Below are 26,991 nucleotides of genomic sequence, written 5' to 3'. Positions count from 1 at the left end.
GTAAGGACTTTTTGTTTGATTTTTCTTTTCTATTTTTTCTATTTTAAAGGAAAATATTGCAAATATTATTTCAAAACTAGGTCATTTCAGAACAGATTTTGGAAAGCCTTGGAGCCGAGGTGGATCCAGACATGTCTTGGACTAGTTCATTAGCAACTCCTCCATCATTAACTCCAACAGTTATTATATGTAAAGGTGAGCTTTATCTCTAAACTAACCTAAACACAAAGTGCTGGAGTAGCTTAATGGATCAGGTAGTAACCCTGGAGAACATGCATGGGTGATGTTTTGGGTCAAGACCCAAAACAGAGTCTGAAGAGAGCCTCGACCTCCTGAAACATCACCTATGCATGATCTCCAGGGATGTTGCCTGACCCACTGATTTACTCCACATTTGGTGTCCTTTTTAAAATTCCCTATGATACTGAATTTTATGCCAATAATGATTAAAATGTGCACTCTGACAGTTCACAATATAATGAGCAACAAAAAAAGTGTGTGTGTGTCACAGTTTTCAGGCTCCTATACCCTTTTTCCAATATCAGAAGAGAAATGAGAGTGTGGCCAGGGTGGTATTGGGTCTGATGATGATATCAATCAGACCTTTGTTTTTTGGGTAGAAAGCTTAGCAATTAATTCTTGGCCTCAACTCGTGTTTGAACACTGAAACTGCAGCGTTAACGCAAATATTCTGCTCTGTTGTTGGCATTAGAGTATGGTAATAGCAACTTCCTGATCTGGAATGACTACTGGAGGTGGTTGAAATGTGCTCTCAATAGATTAACTTTAATACAATAGACAATAGGTGCAGGAGTAGGCCATTCGGCCCTTCGAGCCAGCACAGCCATTCAATGTGATCATGGCTGATCATTCTCAATCAGTACCCCGTTTCTCAATCAGTACCCCGTTCCTGCCTTCCCCCCATACCCCCTCTCCATTATCCTTAAGAGCTCTATCTAGCTCTCTCTTGAATGCAAATTCTCTGAGGCAGAGAATTACACAGATTCACAACTCTCTGACTGAAAATGTTTTTCCTCATCTCCAAATACTTTCCAAATAGTTGTGTGCATGTCTCTAAATTATGTTAATTTCTTTTTTTTTCAGCCAAAGAAAGTGAATTTCATCAAGACAAGGCTAAGGAAATACAAGTGCCTCTGGTAAGCTTGTGTGTGTGTGTGCATTACTGAGTGTTTAGGAATAACGGTTGTGATATTTCAAAAATTCTAGTTTCAGGCTGCACATTGTCATTCATCAAAATCCTTAATGATGATGAGGATTGATTTGTTGTTTGTGACTTGCAAATATGGCTAAAGTAGTTATCCATTTTTAACAGTTATGGCCCAAACTTCCTCTGGGTTAGATGTGCACATTTATGTAGGGAATGTTCCCACTGGAGAACCCAGCCATCCACTTTGTTGCAGAATGTTAAATCAGTGAGAGTTTACCTTTTTAATGTTGTTCCCACACCTATCACTTCATTATCCCAAATCACAAAATGGTCTGGTGTGCGAAGAAATTATGTGCTGTCGGGAACTGGAAAGGGGTTGCATTTTAATAAAACTGGGTGTAAATTATTTGTTGACCTGGCCATAACTCCAGTGTCATCCCTCTAGATACTAATATCTCCACCTCCTCCACTCCAAAGTGAGGCCACATGCAAACTGCAAATCATATTTCGCTTTGGTAACCTCCAACCCAAGGACATGAACAATGATTCTCCAATTTTCAAGCAAACCTACTGACCCACCCCCCTCACTTCTCACTCCCACTCCTTCTCATTCTTCCCCCCCCATGTGCATGAATTTCTCCTCCTACCCAGTCACAGTTTATTTCCTTCAGCTAATACACCCCCATCTGCCCCACACTTCCCTTTAACCCTCCCCTGTCCCCTTCCAACCATATGCCTCCCTCTAGTTTTTAACTCTTCTCCTTCCTTATCTGACTTTTGTCTCCATTTCACCTCTACCCATTTTTATTATCTCCATGTCTCACATCTGCCCCCGTCACATCTATCCACCCATCACTTGCCCGGATTTGTCCGCTCTGACCTATTTGGAAAGTGGGAGGAAACTGGAGCGCCAAAATATATACATATTCTGTGGTAGCCTTGGGTATTTCAGTTCAAGGCAATTGTACTTAACTGATTTTTCTGTAGAAAAATGAATTGTTGAATTAAGTCAAATCAAGTGTACCCAAATCAAGTGTAAAAAATAAGACTGATACACATTATAAAATTGTGCTTTAAAATGATATATTCTTATGTCCGTTTACACTGGAAATCAGAACAAAATAGGGGCAGGGGTAGGCAACCAGACCCGCAAGATTGCCCTGCTATTCAGTGTGACAAGGTTGATATTTGCTGGCCTTAAATGCTCTTCTCTGCCAGATCCCCACAACTCTGTTCCTTGGATCTTTCAAATAGTTATCGCTCTACACCCTAAATATTTCAAATGATCTATCCATCACCATCCTCTGGGGCAAAGAATTACAGATTTGCTATTCTGAATAAATTTATGCACCTCAGTTTAAAATGAGCAGTCACTGTCACATCTTCCGAGGTTCAGTGAAAAGCTTTTGTTTGCTTGCTATCCAGTCAGATTAAAGGCTACATGATTACAATCAAGCCATCTACAGTGCATGGATAAAGGTATAACATTTACTTCAAGATTATGTCCGATTTAAAAATAGTTATTTCCAACTATCTCCCCTTGTTGCCTTCAACTGAGATTAAAATCACTTTAAGTTAACCCAGACATAATTAAGACCATGAGAAATGGGAGCAAGGGTAATCCTTTTCCGTTCCTTTCTATTTCCTTGTATGCTTAGTTGAATTATAATGTAAAAAATGAATACTTTGGGTAAACACAAAGATATTTGAAGTTAGCTTCTGAGATTTTAATATACTGACCTACTAGATTGCTGAATTTGGAAACCAGTAATATGCTGGAATAAAAACAAGATGTCAAACAAATGATATACTTCCACATATTCTGCAGACATACAGGAATAATGTTAACCTGCTTTTAAACTGAAATTAAAAAGCATTTAACTATATGTAGGTTTTAAAAAGGAAATTACCTTTTAATAAAAGGTGCTTATTATTAACATTCTAATGATTAATTTGCTCACAGCTATTGCACAGTAACTTAAATATACAGCACGATGCATTTGCTTTTGGACAACGTACACTGCCTGTAATTGGGGAGGAGGAAAATGAAGAAATTGAAGGGGTTGATCAAAATTATAGTAAGTATAATTGTTTCTCTTCCACATTGCAATTTTTCTACATTGCAATTCAAGTGATAAGGGATTATTTAAAAGCTTGCCTATGATTTTGACTAGGCAGAGGACGTGACTGTGATTAAGGCTGACTGAAAAAAGGCTGGAATTGCTGAGGAGTTACTTAAGGCAGAATCTCAAGAAGGAAAGTTGAGGTTATTTCTGGGAGAAATGTTTGGGAAATGATATCTAATGAGGAAACTGCATGCAGCAGGTGGAGCAAGATCATATGTTTAGAGGGGGAGGAAATGAAAAAAAAGCATTTGGTTGACAGTAATTTGGTTGATTAATGGGAAGAAGAATGTGCTTCCATAAACAGATCACTTTCCGTGATTACCAACTATTTGGTGTGTCCAATGTATGGAGTGTAATACAAGGATAGGGTGCTGAGTGGGGGAGGGAAAATTATAGCGGATCCTGATTCTGGCCTTGCCCTGTGTATTCATCTTATCCTTTTAACCAAGTTAATTGAAAGTGATCAAGGAGAATTAAATTAATTAAAGTCCTTATAGTTTCTGGTATTTTTACATGTTAATGCACTTCCAGCACCTTTACCTTTGGGAAAGAATAATGGGTTTGAAACAAAATTGTGTAGAATCTTTAGGGATGACATATTTGCGACCCTCCGATTATGCTTTGTTGATTGTAGAAGTTTAAGGTTTGTTTTTTTTTGCATGCTTTTAGAACCTGAAGATGGACCGCATAACTTGGCTAATGAGAGTAGAAACTATAAGGATGGAAAGCAGACTGTGCCTAATGAAGCTGTATCTTTCACTGAGTGTACATCTTTGGAACTACGAGGAGAAAAACCCAATGCTGTAAAGGCAAAGAACAAAGTGGAAGTGAATAATTTGAAGATAGACAGCGTCAAATCCTTGCCCTCTAAAACATCTGAATATTGTACTTCGCAGAGCATTGCAGCTGATTCCGACATTCATATACTTTCCAATACTTTAGCTTTTAATTCTGGTAAAGACTGCAATATGAAAGGAGTTTTCATGAATAGCGGTATGTCTGTCGATCAAAACGTGTATGACAGAAGCTCAGAGGAGTTATCAGGCTGCAATATTTCATTGTCTGACTGGTCACAGCTAAATCTCTCAGAACTCAATGAAAGCCAGATGATTAACGGAGGCTTTCACAATGCAGATCCTTCTACAAATGCATTATGTTTGAGTAACACAGGGAATACAGCATTTGTTTCAAATGAAAATGTTAGTCACCAGCATCTAGAGAACATGTTGGGAAAAGATCTGAATAAAGGATCCAGTTGCATCTCAAGTGAAGACATCAGTTCAGTAGCACGGAGTTCAATTTCTTGTTCTTCAGCATGTGAAGTAACAGAGAATCAGTTTAATTATTGTAAAGTTGCTGAAGATTATAGAAGCATTGATAAAAGCATAAAGAATTCTAAACCAGAAGCAAAATCCAGTTCTCCTAATTGTACTTGTGATAGATTTCCACTGTCGAAACTAGCTGGTGTTGAAATTCCTTGCAGAAATTGTTTACTAATTAGTGATTCATTGCAAATGTATCGATCTGCTGAGCTAAAAATGGGTTCAGATTCAGAAAATGTAGCACTTGGATCATTTGCCTCTCGCAAGATGGAAAGAAAACAGGCAGACGTCAATGATCTTGAAAGTGAAATATGCAAAATAAAGCCATTGGCTACTTTGAAAGATTACAAAGCTAGTTTAACGGATTCTGTAAATAATGGTGACAAATCCAATCAGCCTATAGCTTCTACAAGTACCTCACTGGTTCTGGATTCAGTAAAGGTTCAAGGAGCTGGAGAAGAACATAGTTTCCTGCTTTCTACCCTAAAGGGACATTCACGGAAATTCCTATACTCTGTGCAAGGTTCTTTAAAACAACATGACAAGAAGAACACCTCTTTGGGCACTGATTTACAAACTATAACAGAGGTTTTACCTTTGGCATCAACGTTTTCATGCACATCACCAGCCAAAAAATCTGAAAACCATCAAAAGCCTGGATCAGGTACATCTTCTGATTTTTACTCTTGCCTAAATGCTAAATGTTTTCTAATTCAGATGCTCTTGTAAATTGAGATGGCTGTACACTAATTGTTGTGATGAATAGAATATCCTACTGTTTGATAAATTACTACTTGATGCTTTGGGAAAATATTCAGTAGATTATATTTTAAAATTCTATATGTTTGGGGAATTGCTGGAGGCTGCTTTCTATTCAAGATCTAAACTCCAGTTGGATTCCTGAAACCATGTAATGAAATCTAGTAATTCTGAAGAAGGGCCCTGACCCAAAATGTCATCTATCCGTGTTCTCCACGTGACCTGCTAAGTTACTCCAGCACGTTGTGTCATTTGCGTGAAAGCAAAGATTGACATAATCAATAGATAGCACCAAAATACGAACACAGAACACTCGGACCTAACTTTGGTTAGGCCACAGTTTTAAGGATGGTGTGCAGTTCGGGCAACCCCACGACAGGAGGGGTGTGAATGCATTGGAGAGGGTGCACATGGATTTATCAGGATGTTCCCAAGGATGGAACATTTCTGTTATGATGGGAGACTAGAGAGGCTGGGTTTGTTTTCCTTGGGATGGAGGGACGGATAGGATAATGAGAAACCTTTTCTCATGGGACTTCTGCTCTAAAGCAGCATATGATTTGGTCTTGCAGCTTCTGCTAAATCTTTTATGATGTTACGCGAGGCAAATTGGCTAAAGACTTGTTTCTGCTGTAATTGAGATATCAGGTCCAAATGGATCACCAATTCGTCATTTATGACTGAAGATGGTAGGTAATTCAAGCCTTTGGCACTCTTACTGGGCTCCAGTACTCGAGATTGTTTCAGAAAGAGCTGCTTCATATTGTCAGTTCTTGCCCATCTTTATTCAGAGCCAGATTGGACAGGATTGCAAGGCTGTGTACTGATCCATTATTTATGACCTTCCTTATTGCTGTTGTATTTATGGCATTCGTGACATTCACTGTTTATAGTTTTATCAGATAAGACTTTGCTTTTAGCCACACAACATGGTGGACAGTTCCACTGAATAAAAATCAGACTTTGTTTAATTTAGAGATACAATGTGGAAACAGGCCCTTCAGCTCACTAAGCCCGCACCAATCAGCGATCCCCATACACAAATGGTATCTTACACACGGGACACTTTACAATCTTTACTGAAGCCAATTAACCTACAAACCTGTACGTCTTTGGCGTGTGCAAGGAAATCGGAGTACCCTGGGAAAACCCACATGGTCAAGGGGGGAACGTACGAACTCTTTACAGACAGCATCTGTAGTCAGGATCGAACCTGGGTCTCTGACATTGCAGGGCTGCAACTCTGCCACTGCGCTGCACAAAAACGTTCAATTCCCAAACCGGGAGTCAAACCCTGGCCGCCTGGGTGAAAACCAGGAATCCTAACTGCTGGACCATATGGGAGATCTTTAAGGAGTGTGTACTGATCATTTTTGATTAAATGCTTTGGTGAAGAAAAAAAATCTGCATTATTGTGGGATGTAATCAGGTAACTTAACCCTTCATGTTGGTTCTTTCACCATCTGTCGCCGACTCGGCCTGGTAGTTATATCCTTTGGGACTTTTGTCAGATTTCTACTGAACCATTTATAAGTTACTAGATTGAGGTGGACCCGTTGGGTCCAAATCTCTCCTGCGGGCCTCTCCTGGGGCAACCCTCCCCCAACTGACGATCCTGCAGGCCTGACAACCATCTCCAACAGATGCTCTTTGCCGGGCGGGGAGTGTCCCCCGGGGCCGTGGGTAGGCGATGGAGGACAGGGAAGGGGAGAGGGAACACTCATCTCAGCCCTGTGCTGCCAGCACTGCAGCCAGAGCGAGCCGTGGACCCAAAGCCTCTCCTGCAGCAGGGCAACGATCGGCAACGAACAGCGCCGACGGCCATCTTGTTGCACCCTCTGCCGCCGTGGGAGGAAGGTCGGGCACGCCGGGACGGGCGCTGGGCCTCCAGGGGGAGGAGGGGGGGGGGGGGGCATCTATTAAAGTTAGCGGCCTCGTGGGCTCAGCAGCCCCCTCCACCTCATTGGCCCCAAACCTCTCCTGCATTGGTTCAGCACCCTCTTCTCCCCCTCCCCCACCGCTCCTCCCCTCCCACTCACCCACTTCATCCCCCCTCAACCTCCCTTATCCCCCCTCACCCAGTCGATCCCTCCTCCTCCTCCCCTCCCCCCTCGTCCACTCCATCCCTCCTCGTCCACTCCATCCCTCCTCGTCCACTCCATCCCTCCTCGTCCACTCCATCCCTCCTCGTCCACTCCATCCCTCCTCGTCCACTCCATCCCTCCTCAACCCCCTTATCCCCCCCTCCCCTCAACCCCACCTCCCTCGCCCACTTCATCCCCCCCCTCAAACCTATCCTGTATTGGTCTAGCACACTCCCCCTTCCTCTCACCCATTCCATCCCCCCTTATCCCTCCCCCCACTTATGCATTCCATTCTCTCCCCACTCACCCACTCCATCTCCCCCCCCCAACCCCCTGTATTCCTGCCCCCCCCCCCCCCCTTACCCACGCAACAACTCCATCCCCCCTCACGTGGCCGGAAAAGCTACGGGTCGCTGCCGTTTGCACCATTGCAGGCGTGGAATGACGTCGAAAACGCATCTCATCCTCCCATCGGGGGGGAGGGGATAAGGGGGATGGAGTGGGTGAGTTAGCAGAAGCTCGTCGGCCCACAGCCCTTCCCCCTCTTTGGCCGCCACTCCCGTCACTCTGGCGGGTCCCGCCCCTGGCGGTGTTCGTGGGCCCCCTCTTCCCTCATTGGCCGTCACTCGGGCAGGTCCCATTGTGACATCATACGCTGAAGATAGCAAGCATCGGTTTAATAAGGTAATTTTTAAACTTTAAAGTCTCCCTAACTTTAAAAAAATAAGACCAATTTGAATGAAGCGTGTATTAAACACTCCTCAGGACAATGGTGAGTAAGGTGGTCCTAAAATTGTCGCGCTATCGTGTGCCATTTTTTGGATGAAAACCACATAAAGTAACAACCGCACAATGGGCACAGACGCACAATGGGCACAAACATAGGGAACAAACAAGATGAGAGTTTTAGTAATATACTCGACCAAGTGGACCCGTTGGGCCCATTCCTTGTAGAGGGGGGGAGGGTGTGACTGAGTGAGGCCTGGACCCAAAGCCTCTCCTGTATTGTAGCACCCTCAACCCCCCAATCAATCCCCCTTATCCCCCCCTACTGACCCACTCCATCCCCCCACTTGCCCCTCCCCTGCCCCCACCCGGGACGCGGGGAGATGGAGTGGCTGAGTGTTAAATCAATGCAGTAGCGGTTTGGGGGAGTTTCAAAGGGGGTTCAGGGGGATGAATTGGGTGAATGGAGGGTGGAAGAGAGGGGCAGCCCTCCCCCAACTGACGATCCTGTGGGCCCGCCAACCTTCTCCAACCGACGAAGCCCGTTGCTGGGCGGGAGAGGGGGGACAGGGAGGGAGAGAGGGTGCCATTCACCTCCGCCCCGTGCCGCCAGGACTGCAGCTAGAGCGAGCCGTGGACCCAAAGCCTCTCCTGCATTGGTCTAGCACCCTTCCATCTCCCACTCCCCACTCACCCACTCCATCCGCCCTCAACCCCCTTACCCAGCCCCTCCCCCACTCCCTCCCCCCTCCCACTTACCCACTCTTTTCCCCCTCAACCCCCCTTAAAACTCCCCAAAACCTCTCCTGCACTGGTCTAACACCCTCCCCTCCCCACTCACCCACTCCATCCCCCCTCAACCCCCTTACCCAGCCCCTCACCCACTCCATCCACTCACCCACTCCATCCACTCACCCACTCTTTCCCCCCCTCAACCCCCCTTAAAACTCCCCAAAACCTCTCCTGCATTGGTCTAACACCCTCCCCTCCCCCACTACCCCTCCTTCCCCCCCCCCCCCCCAATCTCCCCTCCCCACTCACCCATCCCATTCCCCCTCAACATCAGCAGGTCTCAACTGCGCAGGCATGGACCCGTTGAGCTCTGGACACGCGCGGATCCGGCGGCCATCTTACGTAATTATTAGATCAACGGGCCCCAACTGCGCAGGCGCGGACCCGTTTGTTCTGTGCATGGGCGGATCCAGCGGCCATCTACGTATCATATCAATTCTTGAATGTAAACGTTTTTTTTGTTCTTAAGCTAAATATCTTTTAAAAATCTAAATTCCCGTCGCTCTGGCGGCTCCCATTGTGACGTCACACGCTGAACATGGCAAACAATCGGTTTAATAAGGTAATGTTTTAATTTTTAAATCTCTCTAACTTGAAAAATATGACCAATTTGAATGAAACTTTGTTGAACATTCCCAAGGACAATGGTGAGTAAGGTGAAAACCACACACATAAACAAACAGAACAAACAAGCGCACAATATACAGAACAAACAAGATGATAGTTTTAGTAATATATATATATAGATATATAAATAGATAGATAGATAGATAGATAGATAGATAGATAGATAGATAGATAGATAGATGGTCATTGAAGTCCCTGACCAGAGTCCACGGTGTGTCCCAATTACTGTCAGTATTTCTGCCAACTACAGGTTTGCGTAGATTTTATTAATCTTGTGTGCATTGAGATTGTTTAATACTCAGTCTGTTTTTCTGTTCGTTACTTCAGTTACTTGTGGGAAAAATGAAGATAGTGCCCCGCCAGAAAGTGTTTCGTGCATTGATTTCTGTGTTGAAGCCAGCGACAAATGCAACATTGAAGCAAACGAAAGTCTACTAGATGGCCATCAGCTTTTTGAGAAAAATGGCAAAGTACAAGACATAGCACCGCTGCAGCATCTTAAAGATGAAACTGTTGATAAACTATCACATGCTTTTAATAATGACAGGAGTTGGGATAATTTTGGGACACCATCGCGCAGAAGACATTCTCATAACAACAAGGAACGTAGAATCTTCGCCACAGCTCGTCGTACGGTGGCTAAAAGATTAACCATGGAATTTAAAACAGTGCCGACTAATAGTGTTGATGTACAGACTGAAGGTACGGAGGAGAGTTGTGCACCTGCAGTTAATTCCGTTCAGCCAGAGAAGACAAAAGTATCTGAAAGTACTCTTACACAATATACTGGGAGAACATTTGAACCACCATCTTTAACTGATACAAATCAAAGTCCAGTCCATCATAATGGCGGTGAAGCAAAATGTGAAGTCAACTCGCATTATCTGAGCCAACATGATAGTACTTGCATTGCACCAGTTTCTATCCAATTATCAACCAATGTAATAGCCTGCACTTCAGTTGTAATTCAGGCAGTTTCATCTCACTCTTACTGCGTCTCTCATGGTTTGCATAAAACGGAGCAGTGTTGCCTTAATTCTGAAAACAATAAGAGAACTTTGAAGAACAAGTCTGAACTTCAACAAAAAAAAACAAATATAGAGACACCATTGATTTGTTCGAGTTCAGGGAAACGTTTAGAGGAAAGTCTTACTACGAAAAAGGAATTGTCAAATACAGATCAAAGATCTGGTTTGCATAATTTATCAGGAGGTGAAAAGAGAATATTTTCTAATAATACAAATATTCACAATCATAATAGAAAAATCGCAGTGTTGGCATCCACCTTGAAGGCTAGAAAATTGAAACCTGACATTGTCAATGATGCATTCTTGGTTTTTTCAAATGTATTACCTGAATATGAAATAGAATATAAGGAAAATGATTATACAACAGCTGAAAGAACACCATGCAACTTGCCCAGCTCCATGTCATCTGGCCATGAAATGACTGGGACAAAATCCAAATTAACAGAGAACTTACACACTGAAACAAGAGCAGACCTTTCTGCATCTGAAACCACAACAGAATTGTTTGACCTATCTGAAGTAACCGAACCATCACACAACATTGAACCGTACAAAGGAGAAAACACGGTTAAAATAGAATTGGAATCTGAGAATCCAGGAGTTGAATTAAGTTCTGTGATGATAAAAGAAACTTGCACAGTTTTGGAAAACACCAAAAATCTGATATCGGAAGATTCTGAACCTTATAAATGTGGACCTTGCGGTGCAGATTTTAATTTGCTTACACAAAACCACTCACAAGAGAAGTTACTGCAAAAATTTGAAAATGACAATTCAGAAGCAAATTCGGCACAGGCCCAAGAATTTGTCACTTCAAAAAACATATTTGAGAATCAAAAAGGTAATTGCCCCGTCTTAACTGAAGCAGAGATTAAAACAAAATCTTCTGAACCGCAAAATTCCACGGAAATTGTTAAACAGCCATCAGTTTGCTTTGCAAAAACACACACTTTTGATACCTCTGAAACATTATTTGAGAAAAAGTTGCTGAGTGAGTACAAGTCTTTGACAGCTAGTCAAGCAGAAGATGTGAACAAATTGTTTTGTATTTTGGAGGATACAAATAGCCAATTTGAATTTACACAGTTTGGAAAACAGCCTGCTGCCAGTGAAGTGAACAAGGATAACGACTTGCTTAATAAGCAATTATATTGCACTCTTCCTTCTCCTGTTTCGGATAAGTGGCAGGATGTCAATTTTGATGCACAGTTCGACATTGAGTCTTCAATGATACTGAACAGTAAGCCTTGCAACTTGCAACAACTAGCAGAGTTTTCAAAAATGGAGACTAATTCTGCAATCTATCTGCAGAATACAGTAGAAGTAGACCAAACCACACCAAATGAACATGTTACTTCCTTTGGCTCTAGCAATAAAAACAAAGGAGTAGCAGCATTTACAGTGCCACACTTGTGCACAGATTCCACAGTACTTGCCTCTAACACTGTTAAAATGCATACAGATACAATGCTTAAGATAATTCCACCTCAGAAAGATGCAGTGAGTTTTTGTACAGCAAGTGGGAGTAAAATAAAGTTCTCTGATGAGAGTTTGCAAAGAGCTAAAAATATTTTCAAGGACATCGGCAATGATATTGATCAAATTAGTGATCATGCACATACAATTAATGCTTTAAGTTACTCTGTTATTGGGTCTAAAACGATAAGTGAACCTAAATTAAGTGATGCAGAGATTTCGAAAAGCAGTGAGTCATACCTGCTGCATCCAGCTCGCTTCAATTTAAACAGCAATACTAATTTGGATAACGTTTTGCAAAATGAGAGAACAATTGTGAATAATAGAAAAGATGAGAACAGTGCTGTCAACATAGTGGAAGAAGGTAAAGCAATGTATTTATCCACTGAGCAAGATCTACAATGGTCTGACGGTGTAGATGTTGTGCAACTTGGTACAATGAAAATTCAAGCTTATAAAAATAACCTATATAATTTTGACTGCAGTAGTACAAAAGTCGATGGGAAGGTGGAATTTGGCAGCAGGATGGAAGTATCAGATGATGACTTATTGTCTAGCACTTTTGCAAGCCTCACAAAATCTTCAGATGAAGCAATAAATGCTAAAGGGAGTAATGATACCATGTGTTTCCACATTGCAAGTGGCAAGGAAAAAAACATCTCCAAAAAAGACCTGAATGTAGCAGCAGGTTTGCTTGAGACCAAAGATAGCTACACGGAAAATTTGCAAGATACAGGAACAGCAAAAAGTACATCTCAACAACTTGATATGCAGATGAATAATTCTGCTGCATTTGTTGTTCCAAATGGGAAAAATTCTGAAGACTGTATTGCGCTTAGAAATAAAGAAGCGATTACAATTAATTCATCTTTTGATGCAATTGAGACTGGAATGAAAGGATTCCAAACTGCTAATGGTAAGATGGTAACTGTTTCCAAAGCTTCTCTTGATAAAGCCACAGCTCTATTTGCTGAGAAGGATCTTTCAAATGAAACAAAGCATAATATTTCATCAGAATCCCTTGAACCCAATTTAAGCAATCCATTAATTCAGAAGGCTATAAAAAATGGAAAAATGAAACATTTGAAGAATAACCACAGTCATGTGAATTCTAAAAATAACAGCAGGATGCATGATTCTTCCATGCAAAGTCATCGTGAGTTTGAGGAATTTAATACTGGTATAGAAATGAAAAGCTTCCAAATGGCTAGTGGTAAACAAATCAGTGTGTCAAAGATGGCTTTAAATAAAGGAAGAGCTTTGTTCTTTGATGATTATTATAATGAATTTAACGTTCAACCGAGTTTAATATCACCTGAACCATTTAAAAATGCACCTTCTGAAGATTATACTCTAAATGACAATGCACTAGAGGCTAATCCTACGTGTAGGTTAGAAACGATTAATCAAGATAGTAGTCTTCCATCCAAACAATATTTGGCGCACTGTGCTGCAAATGGTAGCAGTATATATGTAAGTGAAGCAAACTTGAAGTATGCAGAAGAGAAATTTACAGAGGATAAACCTGGAGAAAGGAATGTTTCAGTTTTGAATCCTACCTTTGATAATAATCAAGGTAATTATGCTAATGGCATTACTATGACTGAGCTCCCTAAACATTTTTTTAATACTGGACCTATTGCCTTCAGCACAGCTAGTGGAAAGCCTGTTCAAGTTTCAGAAGAATCTCTAAAGAAATGCAAGCAAATGTTTTCTGACGTAGTCAGTGAGGAGGAAACGGAGATAATCAGTGGTAAAGATGTGAAATCCAAGGAGAAAGGACATCCTGAAAAAAAATGGCAGTCGGATAGCTCCATTACAAAGGCATCCCTTGGTTTCAACACGGCAAGTGGGAAGCCAGTTTTAGTTTCTGATGATGCTCTTCAGAAAGTTAAATGTATGCTCAAAGAATTTGAAAGTAGCCCAATGTGTACAAAAACTAAACCTTTTGAAAAAGCTCAGCAGTTACAACTCTCACCCACTTCTTTGCTGTTCTCTGATACTACCATGGGCGGTGAACAAAGCGAAGAAGGTTCAGAGTTAATTCACAGAAAATTGGACAATAGTACAGAGAACATTTCAAATGTGCAAAATCCTGTCCTGGTAGAATCAAGCAAAAGGAAAATGAATGAACTTGCAATTAATAGGCCTAAAAGAAATTCATCAGCATCTTGTACAAATACTTGTATTCTCATGTCAGGATTTCAAACAGCAACGGGCAAGGAAGTGATGGTAGAAGAAAGCAATCTAACGATGGCACGAGTACAATTGGCTTCAAATAAAACTGATAAACTGGATCACACTGCTGAGAAATCTAATATCCTCACAGAAGCAAGAAGTAAATCAATTTGTAACGTAAACCATGCCTCAACGCCTATTGCCCATGCATTGAAAAATAATTATATCACAAATCCTGAAATACCAAAAGAAAAGATGGAAAAATGGACTATGAAAGATTCAAAGGCAACAATAGACCATGATGGTTTTGATTATAAGCCGAGCAAAGCATTCAGATGCAGCCACGCTTTCATAGATGAAACCATTGGACCAGATTTAAGAACTGGGAAGAGACCGAGTTCAGAAGTAAGATTTGCAACAGGTAAATTGTGCTCAATTTTGGTTGAATTATGTTTGTTTTCTTTAAAGATGCAAAAAACGTATCAACTGAGACCTACGTTCTCCAGAGTAAACCATGTATATGCAGTCAGGGAAAACTTCTGAAACTGCTTCAAATTAAAGATTAACATTAAATACTGCTAGCCTGCAGTGTTTAAATATTTCAGAGGATTCAATGTTTCTGCTAGTTCCTGAAAATCAGAGTTCTTTGCTATTCTTTTACTATCCACTCGATTTTCTTAATATAAAAAAACTTCAAAACGAATGTCTTTAGTCTTGTTTATTATTGCCCTTTTGAAAATTTCTCCCTGACTTCTTTTCTTCACCCCTGTTTGGGAGACTTCTTCAAACATTTGTGACATCTAGAATATGAATTTTTGTGGGTTACTTTCAGAGTTATCTGTAATTTTTACATGTACCCAACAAAAAATATGTGATTTTTCTATTTAACCCATGATTATTTACTTCCAAGGGCACAGCATAATTACTTTTTTCATTCTGCTCTTTTATCAACCTGGCATCTTTCCTTCACTTCATCATAACATTAATCATTGGCCTTCAGCTGATAGTGTGGAATTCTTTGCTCTTCTCCCCCTTTGCTCAATTTAGAGTTTTGTTAAACGTACCTTATTCAAATTAAATTTTCACCACCGCTCACTGTTTATTTTTCATTAAAATGCCGGAAGATGCTTCTTTGCCAACAAAAGGTTTGGCAGAATAAAGACGGAATACTTTGCACTTTCCAATACATAGATCAGTAGAACTAGTCGTTCACTTTTACATGGTTATTTTTAATAAACTACATTATTTTTATTTCAGAAGAGCCTCTATCAAAACGACGGCTTTTATCTGAATTTGACAGCACTTTACCGAGTGACCACAAATCTACTTTCAAACCCTTAAAATGTAACCCCGAAGGTAAGCACCAGTTTTGTGTAATTGGAGTCCAAAATGACACCACTATAATTTTGGAACAATTTTAACAGTTTAACTGTTTTCTTAAAATGTTCGTAAAAATGTTTCCATAAAATAAATGGCTTACAGGGCTTAGTGTACAACTTACTTTTGGTAAAGAATGAATATATGGACAGAAGTGAGATACAGGAATAAATTGAGTTTCAGGTTGTCAAGCTAGAGTGTTGTAAGGATCATTAATGAAACCTCATTCACATTTCCAGAATAATTGCTTTGTACAAGAATGTTGCCAGGACTCGGCCTGAGCAATAGGGAGAGGTTGAGCAGGCTAGGGCTCTATTCCTTGGAGCGCAGGAGAATGAGGGGTGATCTTATAGAGGTGTCCAAAATCATTAGCAGAATAGATCGGGTAGACTATCGTGTCTCTTGCCCAGAGTAGGGGAATTAAGAACCAGAGGACATAGGTTTACGGTGAGGGGGGAAAGATTTAATAGGAACTGAGGGGGTAACTTTTTCACACAAAGTGTAGTGGGTATATGGAACGAGCTGACGGAGGAGGTCATTGAGGCAGGTACTATTGCAACGTTTCAGAAAATTTTAGACAGATAGGACAGGTTTAGAGGGATATGGGCCAAACGCAGGCAGGTGGGACTGCTGGAGATGGGACATGTTAACTGGTGCAGGCAAGTTGGACCGAAGAGCCTGTACCACATTGTAAGATTCTATGAAAAGACAGAGTGGAACATATCCATATTTGCTGCTAATAAAAAAAAAAAAGCGAGGTAGATTGAGAAGCAAGCAGAAAGTCTGCAAAATAGATAAACGTGCAAGTGGGTTGGAGGTTAACAGATCAGTTATATCACTTATAAAACACAAAGTGCTGGAGGAACCCAAACCCAAACAGCATCTGTGGGAATGGACAGGTGGCCTTTTGAGTTGAAACACTTCAGACATTGAAGTAGTCGGGGGAAAGCTGAAAAAGAGAGGTGGAGGTGGGACAAAGCCTGGCAAGTGATAGGTGGCTACAGGTGAAGGGAGGAGGGGGTTGAATGGCAAATGGGTGGACAAAGGCTAGAGGGGAAAAGGAGACAAAATTGTATCAGATAAGGAGAGAAAATGAGTGAAATGTAAAGTCAGAGAGACGGATAAAGATGGAAGGGGACAGGGGGAGAGTAGAGGGATGGCATAATGGGAGAAATGGGTGCACACTGGGGGAGAGTGTGGAGCATACAACGGCAGAGAATGCAGATGTCACATCAGAGCCTTTGGAGCTGGAATGAAAGCAAGTGATCCTCAATTCTGAGGGAATGGTGAGGAAGGAAAAGACAATAGACAATAGACAATAGGTGCAGGAGGAGGCATCCTGCCCTTCGAGCCAGCACCGCCATTCAATGTGATCATGGCTGATCATTCTCAATCAGTACCCCGTTCCTGCCTTCTCCCCATACCCCCTGACTCCGCTATCCTTAAGAGCTCTATCTAGCTCTCTCTTGAATGCATTCAGAGAATTGGCCTCCACTGCCTTCTGAGGCAGAGAATTCCACAGATTCACAACTCTCTGACTGAAAAAGTTTTTCCTCATCTCAGTTCTAAATGGCCTACCCCTTATTCTTAAACTGTGGCCCCTTGTTCTGGACTCCCCCAACATTGGGAACATGTTTCCTGCCTCTAACGTGTCCAACCCCTTAATAATCTTATACGTTTCGATAAGATCTCCTCTCATCCTAAATTCCAGTGTATACAAGCCTAGTCGCGCCAGTCTTTCAACATATGATAGTCCCGCCATTCCGGGAATTAACCTAGTAAACCTACGCTGCACGCCCTCAATAGCAAGAATATCCTTCCTCAAATTTGGAGACCAAAACTGCACACAGTACTCCAGGTGCAGTCTCACTAGGGCCCTGTACAACTGGAGAAGGACCTCTTTGCTCCTATACTCAACTCCTCTTGTTATGAAGGCCAACATTCCATTGGCTTTCTTCACTGCCTGCTGTACCTGCATGCTTCCTTTCAGTGACTGATGCACTAGGACACCCAGATCTCGTTGTACGTCCCCTGTTCCCATTCAGATAATACTCTGCCTTCCTATTCTTACCACCAAAGTGGATAACCTCACACTTATCCACTTTAAACTGCATCTGCCATGCATCCGCCCACTCACACAACCTGTCCAAGTCACCCTGCAACCTCATAGCATCTTCCTCACAGTTCACACTACCACCCAGCTTTGTATCATCTGCAAATTTGCTAATGGTACTTTTAATCCCTTCATCCAAGTCATTAAAGAAATTGGCACCATAGTTTTGAAAGGAACCAGATGAATGTAAGTGCTTTTTCCTTTGGATAATTGCAAAGACAACTGATTTAAATGTATTCAAATTATCAGAGGTTTGAATGAGCTGAAAGGTGTAAGTTAGAAAACATTTAAATTTTTTAACAATTGAAGAATGGAAATTAAAGGTGTAGTTTCTTTCAGGAGCATTTTGTGACCGAAGGAAATTCATGTACAATATCCCACTGAAGCCTGTGATTTCTGCTCCATCAAAGGACAAAAGGTAATTTCAGCAGCATATTTTGGAAATGAGATTCAACTAATAATTTTTTTAAATGGGATAGAATTTGGGTTTGCAACATAACCTTCGGTTTCAGTTTGCGTGTTGAACTGTTCATCGTGATTCCTTTTTTTCAGAAAACAAAATCTTAAGAATATAAAATAATAGTTGGAAGAAAATATTATAAATGCATTGTTTGTTACATAAAATGCTGTATATTTTTATTTTGACAGTCTTTCAAACAGTAGTCATCAGCAAATGATTTCGCCGAATGTTACAATCCCTGTCCATGAAAATTCAGTTCGACAAGATCTATATCTTCATCATGACATTAAGCAATCGAAAAGAAAAGTGGCAGTGTTCAAACCTCCATTCCACAGTGACTCTGGTGGTCACAGGCAGCTAAAGAAAAGCAGACAGAGTACACCAAAGTCAGGAAAAACATTCTTACCTCCATTTAAAACTGATCCAAATTATAATCAAATGGAAAAGCAATTGAATATGGAGGCAGTCATTTCTCCAGTGCCAAATGAAAGTGAATGTAGTACTAAAGCCAATAACCGCAGTGGACCTATCAAAGATGGTCGCCCATTGAAAGGTGATACAATAGCCACAAGTGAAGACAAAATCCAGTCAATATCTGGTACTTCAGAAGACTGTAAAGCCAGCGATGAAGGTATTAATATTGTTTACTTGCTTTTAAATTGCTAATTCTTATTTTCCCTCTTTTAGTTTTCTTTAACTATAACATTTTTGCCACTTGGTTTAATTACATTGAGAATGTTGGTGAGTGGTCATGATCCTAGAAACAAAGTAAATGAGATGTGTTGCTTGGACATTAGCAAGATTGATTTTAAATCTTGAAGATCGTAGGGAAGAGAAAACTAGAACTTTTCTGTTCTGTGCTAAATAAATAACATAAATTACATGTGGCATAAATCTCGATTTCACCACAATTAGAAGGAAGAGGACTTGTATTTAACATGGCCATGTAGAGTCATTTTGCTTTACTCATGAAGAGGATGGAAATGAATGTTAAAAGTACACACTAAGTGTGGATTTTTATTTGGAATAATGCGTTTCACTAGTTGCTTCCTTACCTTTAATTGCAAGACTATTATTGTATCAACAGATGGTACAAATGCTGGAGTAGCATTTGACTGTTGTTTACCCTTGCCTTTTAGATTTTCAGCATCTGCAGTTTTTTGCATTTCAATTGTGCTCTCTTTTAGTCAAATTAGTTTTAATTGGGTATCATGACCAGGAGTCCTTCTGTTGTGTGTTTTTTTGGGGGGCATATTTGTAAGTCAAAGACTAATGCAATCATAATGAGACTTAAACAGATGGTAAAAACCCCAAAGTGCTGGAGTAACTCAGCAAGTCAAACAGCATCTCTGGAGAATATAGATGGGTGATGCTTCGGGTCGGACACCACTTCAGACTGCAGTAGTAGAGGAGAAAAAGCTGGAAAGAGGTGGGAGTGGGACAAAGCCAACAAGTGATAGGTGAATACACGTGAGGAGAGTTGCTAGGCAGACAGGTGGATAGAGATGAAATGGAGACAAAAAACTGAGATAAGGAGAGAAGAGTCACCCACTGATGAGAATTTCAAAAATTTGTCATTCTCTGAATCAAATAGTTTTTCCTTATTGCAGCCCTAAATGGTCTACCTGTTATTTTGACATTGTGACTGCTATTTCCCCATACCTCAGCCAAGGGAAATATTCCTCCTGCGTCCACTCTGCAGAGCTATCTGACTTATGCCACTTCATGTTGAGTTTTTTGTTTGTAGAATTTTCAAGGATTGTTCAAACATGGCATTTCGCAAGGAACCTGCAGGAAAGGAGATTAATGAAGAAGAAAAAGCAAACAATTCATCCACAACCAGGCAGCTTGTACAGATCTAAAAACTGCACTTCAAAACTCTCTCTACATACAGCAGTTGAAGGAAAAGCTCCAACATATTTTACAGAAGAAAAGGTACAGGCTATATTTGCAGTTATTTGATTTTGCTTCTAAATTAAATTCAAATGCTTCAAATCCATCTGTATAAAAAGGCAATAATTTACAGAAACCTTTTGAACACTGTTTAAAATATTGGTCTTATAATACCAAGGAATGTTAGCACTGTCCAACCCCATAAATTTAATTATGGGCCACAGTTTAAGAGTAAGGGGTAGGCCATTTAGAACGGAGATGAGGAAAAACGTTTTCAGTCAGAGAGGTGTAAATCTGTGGCATTCTCTGCCTCAGAAGGCAGTGGAGGCCAATTCCCTGAATGCATTTAAGAGAGAGCTAGATAGAGCTCTTAAGGATAGCGGAGTCAGGGGGTATGGGGAGAAGGCAGGAACGGGGTACTGATTGAGAATGATCAGCCATGATCACGTTGAATGGTGGTGCTGGCTCGAAGGGCCGAATGGCCTACTCCTGCACCTATTATCTATTGTCTAATTGAAGTACATCTGTGCTAATGTTACTTACTTGGTTTAGTAGCAATTTGACTGCTATCTTGTATGGCCAAATTCTTCAAATAGTTGTCGCTTCAAAGATGATACTGTATCCAAGTTAGCACAGTAAAACTCCGAATAATCTGCAGTCTGACCACTCAGAAACCCCGATGGTGCAGCATCTGTTGACTCCAATTAATTCTCTGGCTTCGCAAGAACCCCAATTTCATTGCTTCCTCTAGTCTCACAGAGTTCACTGGGAAATCTATACCTTTGCTGTGCAACATCTAAAACAAACTGTATTAAAAGTGTGTTGGGGTATCAATAGGAATAACAACTAGTGGTAAAATCTTCTCGACTGGAACCACCAAAGTCCTGAACCTGCTGGATTAACAATGTTTTACTGTAATTTATGCAAGAGCAGTGTTTCTGGTTGTTGATTCTTGGATGAGAAATACATTAATTGACTAAATTTTTCTTACTGATGCTACACCACTCTGAACTGACAAACATGAGGGGCTGGATCATTCTAGATGTGACCTAGTGTCTATCTGAACTTTTTCTGAGTACAAGTTACTGACTCACCCCATTTGACGAGTGTTGGGCATGGCTGGGCAGGCACCAGGTTCTGCATAGACTTCTGACATTTTATCCTGTCCTATACTGAGATTAATCCTTTTATGGGCTTTTCCTCATTCTTATTTCTCAGTTGTACAGTTATGGAGTCAGCAGAAGTACTCTCTGTGTACAAGCAGGAAATGCAGAGTCGTTCAAGATCAACATTCAAGAATTTTTCTCTGAGGAGCTATTAAATGCTAGCAATGGCCTGCCGCTTGCAGATGGGGGGTGTCTTATTCCAGATGACAATGGCATGGCAGGAAAATCTGAATTTTACAGGTTAGAATGTATATCATGGTTGCCCATTTATTTCTGTATTAGAAATTAAAAATTGTGTGTATCATTGGTCGGCTCTAATGTAACTTCGCCACAGGGGTTACCTGCTATATGCATTTGAATTCCAGTGTGCTGTGAAAAGCTTTTAATCAAATATCTCGTTTCTTGATGGTATTGATCATTGTGGAGCTCAGATTTGCTGGCATGCTTTCCTCTTCTCTGATAAGGGAGGTAAAGCTTCAAATTTGGGCGAGATATTCCTCCAGCAAGTTTTTAAATTGCAGCAGGGATACCTGCTCCTCAAGGAACTTTGTTGCTGGTATATGGCCTTTTAAATTTCTTGTTGGGCTAAGCCTGTGGAATGTGATGGGATGATTTCAGTGTACCTTCCATTGGACTCTGACTGCCTTTCTGGCATGAAATTTTCCTCATTCTTGTTTCTCAGTAGAAGGCCCATGAATGATCTTAACAGCATCAAAGAATCTACACACACCAAGTCATGGACTTATTATGATTCTTTCTGCATCACTTGTTCTTTAGGTCACACGGTTTTATTTTGAACCTTGGTATTCAATTGCCCACAACTGTTTATATTTCCCTTCCTTGAGACAGTTTTCAGTTCAATAATACTTGTATGCATGTTCCTGTATTGAAAACCCACATTTGATGTGCTGCTTTTATCAGTTATACGAGTGATTGTTTTTCTAGAGCTCTTTTAGATACTCCTGGTGTAGATTCCAGCCTAATCGGTGAGGTTTGGGCCTATAACCATTATAGGTGGTTAGTATGGAAGCTTGCTGCAATGGAGGTTGCATTCCCCAAACAGTTCAGTGGCAGGTGCCTAACACCGGAAAGAATACTTCTGCAACTTAAATACAGGTGATCTATTTCATTTATTGTTTGTGCTAAAGAGGTAGTTCTTTTGATTGATTATTGGGTGATTTTCTTTTTCTCTTCAGCTGATTGTTTAAAACTCTGCTGCCTGTATATATATCACTGATGCCATGACCTCTTTACCCATTAGTCCTTTGCTAAATCCTGGAATACAAAGCCTCAGTTTTATATTTTTCATCTTTGTTCCTGATTCTTTCCTCCTAATTCATGGAGTCCTCTCCAACGATAGTCATGTAGCATGGAAACAAACTCCTTGAACCATCATGTCAGCACCCATCAATCTCTAAAATAAACAATCCAGAATGTCTCCTATCCATTTTCTCCAGAGATGCTGCTTGACCCACTGGGTTACTCTAGCATTTTATGTCTATCTTTGGTATAAACCAACATCTACGGTTCCTTATTATTAACAGCACTAAAATACAATCTTCTCCCTATTTTACATGCTTTGTTTAAATATTTCAACAGTTCTATCTATATCTTCAGCTGCTGTGATATAAGGCTATGACATTTCCTTTCTCTCAGCCCTCTACCCCTTTTTATCTCCCTTTTAAGATTGTCTTTAAAGTCTCACAACTTGACAAAACATACTGTTACCTGCTTGAATATCTTTATGCTTCAATATCAATTTTTGTTTGGTAATGTTCCTGTGAGATGCCTTGAGGCATTTTTCAATATTAAATGTGCAGTATAAATGTCAATTCCTGTTGGAAGCAGTATTCTTGTCATGTCTTTCCAGGCTTAACCAGATTACTTCTGGAACTGGTTTATTTTTCTTGGAATTCTCTGTCAAAAAGCAGAAATATCAATTGGGAAAAGTAATTCATTGTGTCCTAAGATATTCCAAACACTTCATAACTAGTGAAATCCTCATGCTGATTTGAAAGTTTACTGAACTTTAAAAGCATGCATTTTAAACTGGCATGAAGTCCTAGCAGTCTGAAACAGTTCCTCATCCTTCTCTGAAGTAAATACTGTCGATCTATATTTAGTTAATCAATTGCATTCTCTTAGGGTTTTTTGTTTTTGTGATCCATGGTCCTTGAGTCACATCTTTGTTAGTCTGGTCGTAGATTCATGATACCCCGAGAGGTCTTAATCAAAATTTAACTTGAATCCTTGTTCCACTTCACCTCCAATCTTCACTCAGACTGAGAATCATTGAGATTTGGCACAGTTTCTGAAAACTGAGCACAATCCTAACTAAAGTCATGGACACTTTATGTTTTGCCACTTTTCCCCATACTGCCTTATTCACAATCCTTCCAAAACAATCCTTGCCCATTTTCTATCATATATTCTCATATATTTCCACTTTTGCCAGTCTGTCTGCAACGTAGACATTTCCAACTTCGAAGTAAAATAGGTGGCATCAATCATTATGCTTCATTTTACTTAAATGCAACCTCTGATCATGCATTCTTTATCTCAAATAATCTTTTGCAGTAAAGCATTTTCTTTGACCTCTTTTTTCCCCCTTATGTGCAAAGATGGTAAATTTGTTCTTGCACTATTTCTTACTCAAACTTATATTTCCTTTAAGATAATATTCTTGAACGTTGGAGTGCTTCAATTTTAATTTGTGAGAAAGCAATTTGAATGTGCATTTGTTTCAAAGGATAGATTTTGAGTAAGTGCAAGTAAAAGGTAAAAATTATGCAAATATTTTCTAATTAACACAAATTTGTCTTTGTAGATATGATGTGGAGATTGATCAGAGTCGTCGATCTGCCTTAAAAAGAATTATGGAGCGTGATGACATAGCAGCAAAAACACTTGTTCTTTGCATTTCTAAAATAATATCACTGGGTTCAAGGTCTATCCAAAATAAGGAAAGCTCCAGTGATGCATTTAAAGAACCCAAAACTCCAATTGAAAAAGGTGACATGAAAACAAAAAGTGATATGTCATTTGGAGTTATTGAAGTCACTGATGGATGGTATGGAATTAAGGCCCTTCTGGATTCTCCACTCACTGCTTTATTACGAAAAAGAAGACTTGTAGTTGGTCAAAAGATTATTGTGCATGGAGCAGAATTAGTAGGCTCACAGGATCCATGTTCCCCTCTAGAAGCTCCAGAATCACTCATGATGAAGGTAAGGATAAATGAATTAATAAACAGATCTTCCCCTTCGGTCCAGTGGTGACTTGAATGTATTTATGTATGGTATATCTGAGCCGTTTGGATAGCGTGCAAAACAAAGCTTTCAATGTAGGAACTAGGAACTGCGGATGCTGATTAATACACAAAAGGAGACACGGTGCTGGAAAACTCAGCAGGTGTACTGAGGTACAGTAAAATTATTATTTTTTGCATAGAGATCACAAGATTATTGCCATACATAAGTAGAATCACCGATAAAGTACATAATGCATAGAAACATCCCACTGAGTCTGTATGCAAGTGTCGTCAAAAACTGCGGTGGCTTTGGTGCCATTTGCACAGTCAGTCCCAGCTGCAGATGGCCATAAAGGCACACTGCAGCCGTCACCTCCATTTGTCTGCAACCATAAAATTGCAAAATGTATCAACAATATTCCAACATAATCTATTGTCCCCTTCTAGATTTCGGCCAACAGTACAAGACCTGCTCGGTGGCATACTAAGCTAGGATATCACTGTGACCCTCGACCTTTTCCATTGCCTCTATCCTCTCTTTTTGGTGAAGGTGGAATGGTTGGATGTGTTGATATAATCGTTGTAAGGACTTATCCTATACAGGTATGCAAAGTAATGCAATAAAGAATGTTCAGTTTCTTGATTTTAAATGGGGAATTATTAAATATGTGTAAGATCATGGAACACCATCATAGTTATACTCTTTAAGTAAGTGAGTTTTTATGTGACTCTTGAATTTTTTTTTAGTGAAAAAAGCTAAAAAGTGTTTCTTGGTGTTTATAATCTTGGGCAATTGATTTGCTGCGTTAGCTTATTCCCAGCATAGTTATGTATGATATATCTGAGCCTTCATCACTTCAAACAAGGTTGTGGCAACTTTATTTGAAATCATTTAAGTAACTATTTTTGATTTTAATCTGATGGTTGGAAAGAAGACTTAAAAAAAAATTCTACCTTATTCACATTAGATGCAACATTCTAACAATCGTACAAAATTGGTGATTGCCCCTAACGTAGATATGCTTTCTCTTTTTGACATTTTACTGTTGTAAATGTTTGGGATAAAACCTTTGGTCCTGTACTTCCTGCAAGGAGTCAAGATGAAGAAGCACAGACCAGAGAATTGTATTTACAATTTATTTTCTTGGATTCTTCCTGAACATATTTTTCTGCAAAACATTCTTCTGGGCAGCATCCAGTGCTCAAGATTTAATATTAAAAGCAAATTAACTAAAATTGAAAAGTTAGGCTAAAACGTTTAGTTTAATGTTTTCAAGGCTTACTTACATTTTAAATTCTGTTATAAATTTTAATTACATGTTGATTTTAGCATGATGGAGTGAAAAGGGATGATACAAAGGCTACAGATGCTGGAATCCGATAATAAGGAAGCTGGAACCAGAAGAGAAAAGGGATCCAGTGGGTGAACTGTGTGGGTAGTAAGTGGATAGACCCAGGGGGAGGGGGACAAAAGGGGTGATTGTGCACCTGAAGGGGGTAGTGGGATGTGTTAGGAAAAAGGAAACTAAAATGGGAGTGTGTAGGAAAGAAGTGTGTCTGAAGAAGGGTCTCAACCCGAAACGACACCCATTCCTTCTCTACAGAGATGCTGCCTGTCCCGTTGAGTTACTCCAGCATTTTGTGTCTAACTAAAATGGGAGGACTGGAGATGGAAAGGAAAGAGACAGGGAGACAGAGGAGACGAGTTACTTGAAATTTGATGTTTCAGCACCTGCAGTCTCTTCTTCCTCTATGTGAATACAGAGCCTTTCTCCAGAACAATCATATGAAACCATTGCACCTCAGGATTTGTATTTCTGCAGTGACTTGATTTTTTTTTCTTCAGTGGATGGAGAAGAGTGCCAGTGGAATGTATGTGTTCAGGAATGAACGAGCGGAAGAACGAGAGGCTCACACACACTATGAGAATCAGCAAAGAAAGCTGGAGAAGGTGTACGACAAAATAGAAGCTGAGCTGCTGGCCCAGCGGAGAGGTAATGCAACTCTAAATGGATAGAGAAACATAGAAACAGAAAATAGGCGCAGGAATAGGCCATTCAGCCCTTCAAGTCAGCACTGCCATTCAATATGATCATAGCTGATCATCCACAATCAGTACCCCGTTCCTGCTTTCTCCCCATATCCCTTCATTCGGTTAGCCCGAAGAGCTAAATCTAACTCTCTCTTGCAAACAATTATCAATTAAAAACCAGCATAGGCACAGAGGCTGCCAGGGTGCTGCACACCGGCCCAAGACCACAGAGCTGGTAGCATCCCTGTCAGATGCCTCGCGGACAGTGAGATGCTCTGTACCGTGAGACGAAGGCCCACAGGTACACAGCAAGATCCCATTACAGTGCGGTGGCAGGAGGCCACCCTGGTTCCACTTCCCTGGGTCTGTGCCCCCGCTCCACATCCCACCAACTGGGCAGTGCTCCCTCTGGCC

At 40.6% G+C, this 26,991-nt stretch overlaps 1 protein-coding gene across 1 annotated transcript in view; it reads left to right on the top strand.

Moving 5' to 3' along the window:
* brca2 (BRCA2 DNA repair associated) overlaps positions 1 to 26,991 on the top strand; it is a 50,548-nt gene that overhangs the window by 8,325 nt on the left and 15,232 nt on the right. Inside the window, exons 7-20 of the mRNA XM_078402359.1 lie at positions 81 to 195; positions 1,105 to 1,157; positions 3,132 to 3,246; positions 3,964 to 5,280; positions 9,932 to 14,707; positions 15,544 to 15,642; positions 18,116 to 18,194; positions 18,425 to 18,867; positions 19,984 to 20,171; positions 21,348 to 21,535; positions 22,241 to 22,411; positions 24,123 to 24,522; positions 24,993 to 25,148; positions 26,392 to 26,539. Of these exons, the coding sequence (XP_078258485.1) occupies positions 81 to 195; positions 1,105 to 1,157; positions 3,132 to 3,246; positions 3,964 to 5,280; positions 9,932 to 14,707; positions 15,544 to 15,642; positions 18,116 to 18,194; positions 18,425 to 18,867; positions 19,984 to 20,171; positions 21,348 to 21,535; positions 22,241 to 22,411; positions 24,123 to 24,522; positions 24,993 to 25,148; positions 26,392 to 26,539 (8,248 nt within the window). The remainder of the gene's footprint in view (positions 1 to 80; positions 196 to 1,104; positions 1,158 to 3,131; positions 3,247 to 3,963; positions 5,281 to 9,931; positions 14,708 to 15,543; positions 15,643 to 18,115; positions 18,195 to 18,424; positions 18,868 to 19,983; positions 20,172 to 21,347; positions 21,536 to 22,240; positions 22,412 to 24,122; positions 24,523 to 24,992; positions 25,149 to 26,391; positions 26,540 to 26,991) is intronic.

The sequence above is a fragment of the Rhinoraja longicauda genome, chromosome 7 (assembly GCF_053455715.1).
Source record: "Rhinoraja longicauda isolate Sanriku21f chromosome 7, sRhiLon1.1, whole genome shotgun sequence".
NCBI classification, from domain to species: domain Eukaryota; kingdom Metazoa; phylum Chordata; class Chondrichthyes; order Rajiformes; family Arhynchobatidae; genus Rhinoraja; species Rhinoraja longicauda.
The sequence above is the reverse complement of the archived record's forward strand: the minus strand, read 5'-3'. Positions and strand labels throughout refer to the sequence as shown.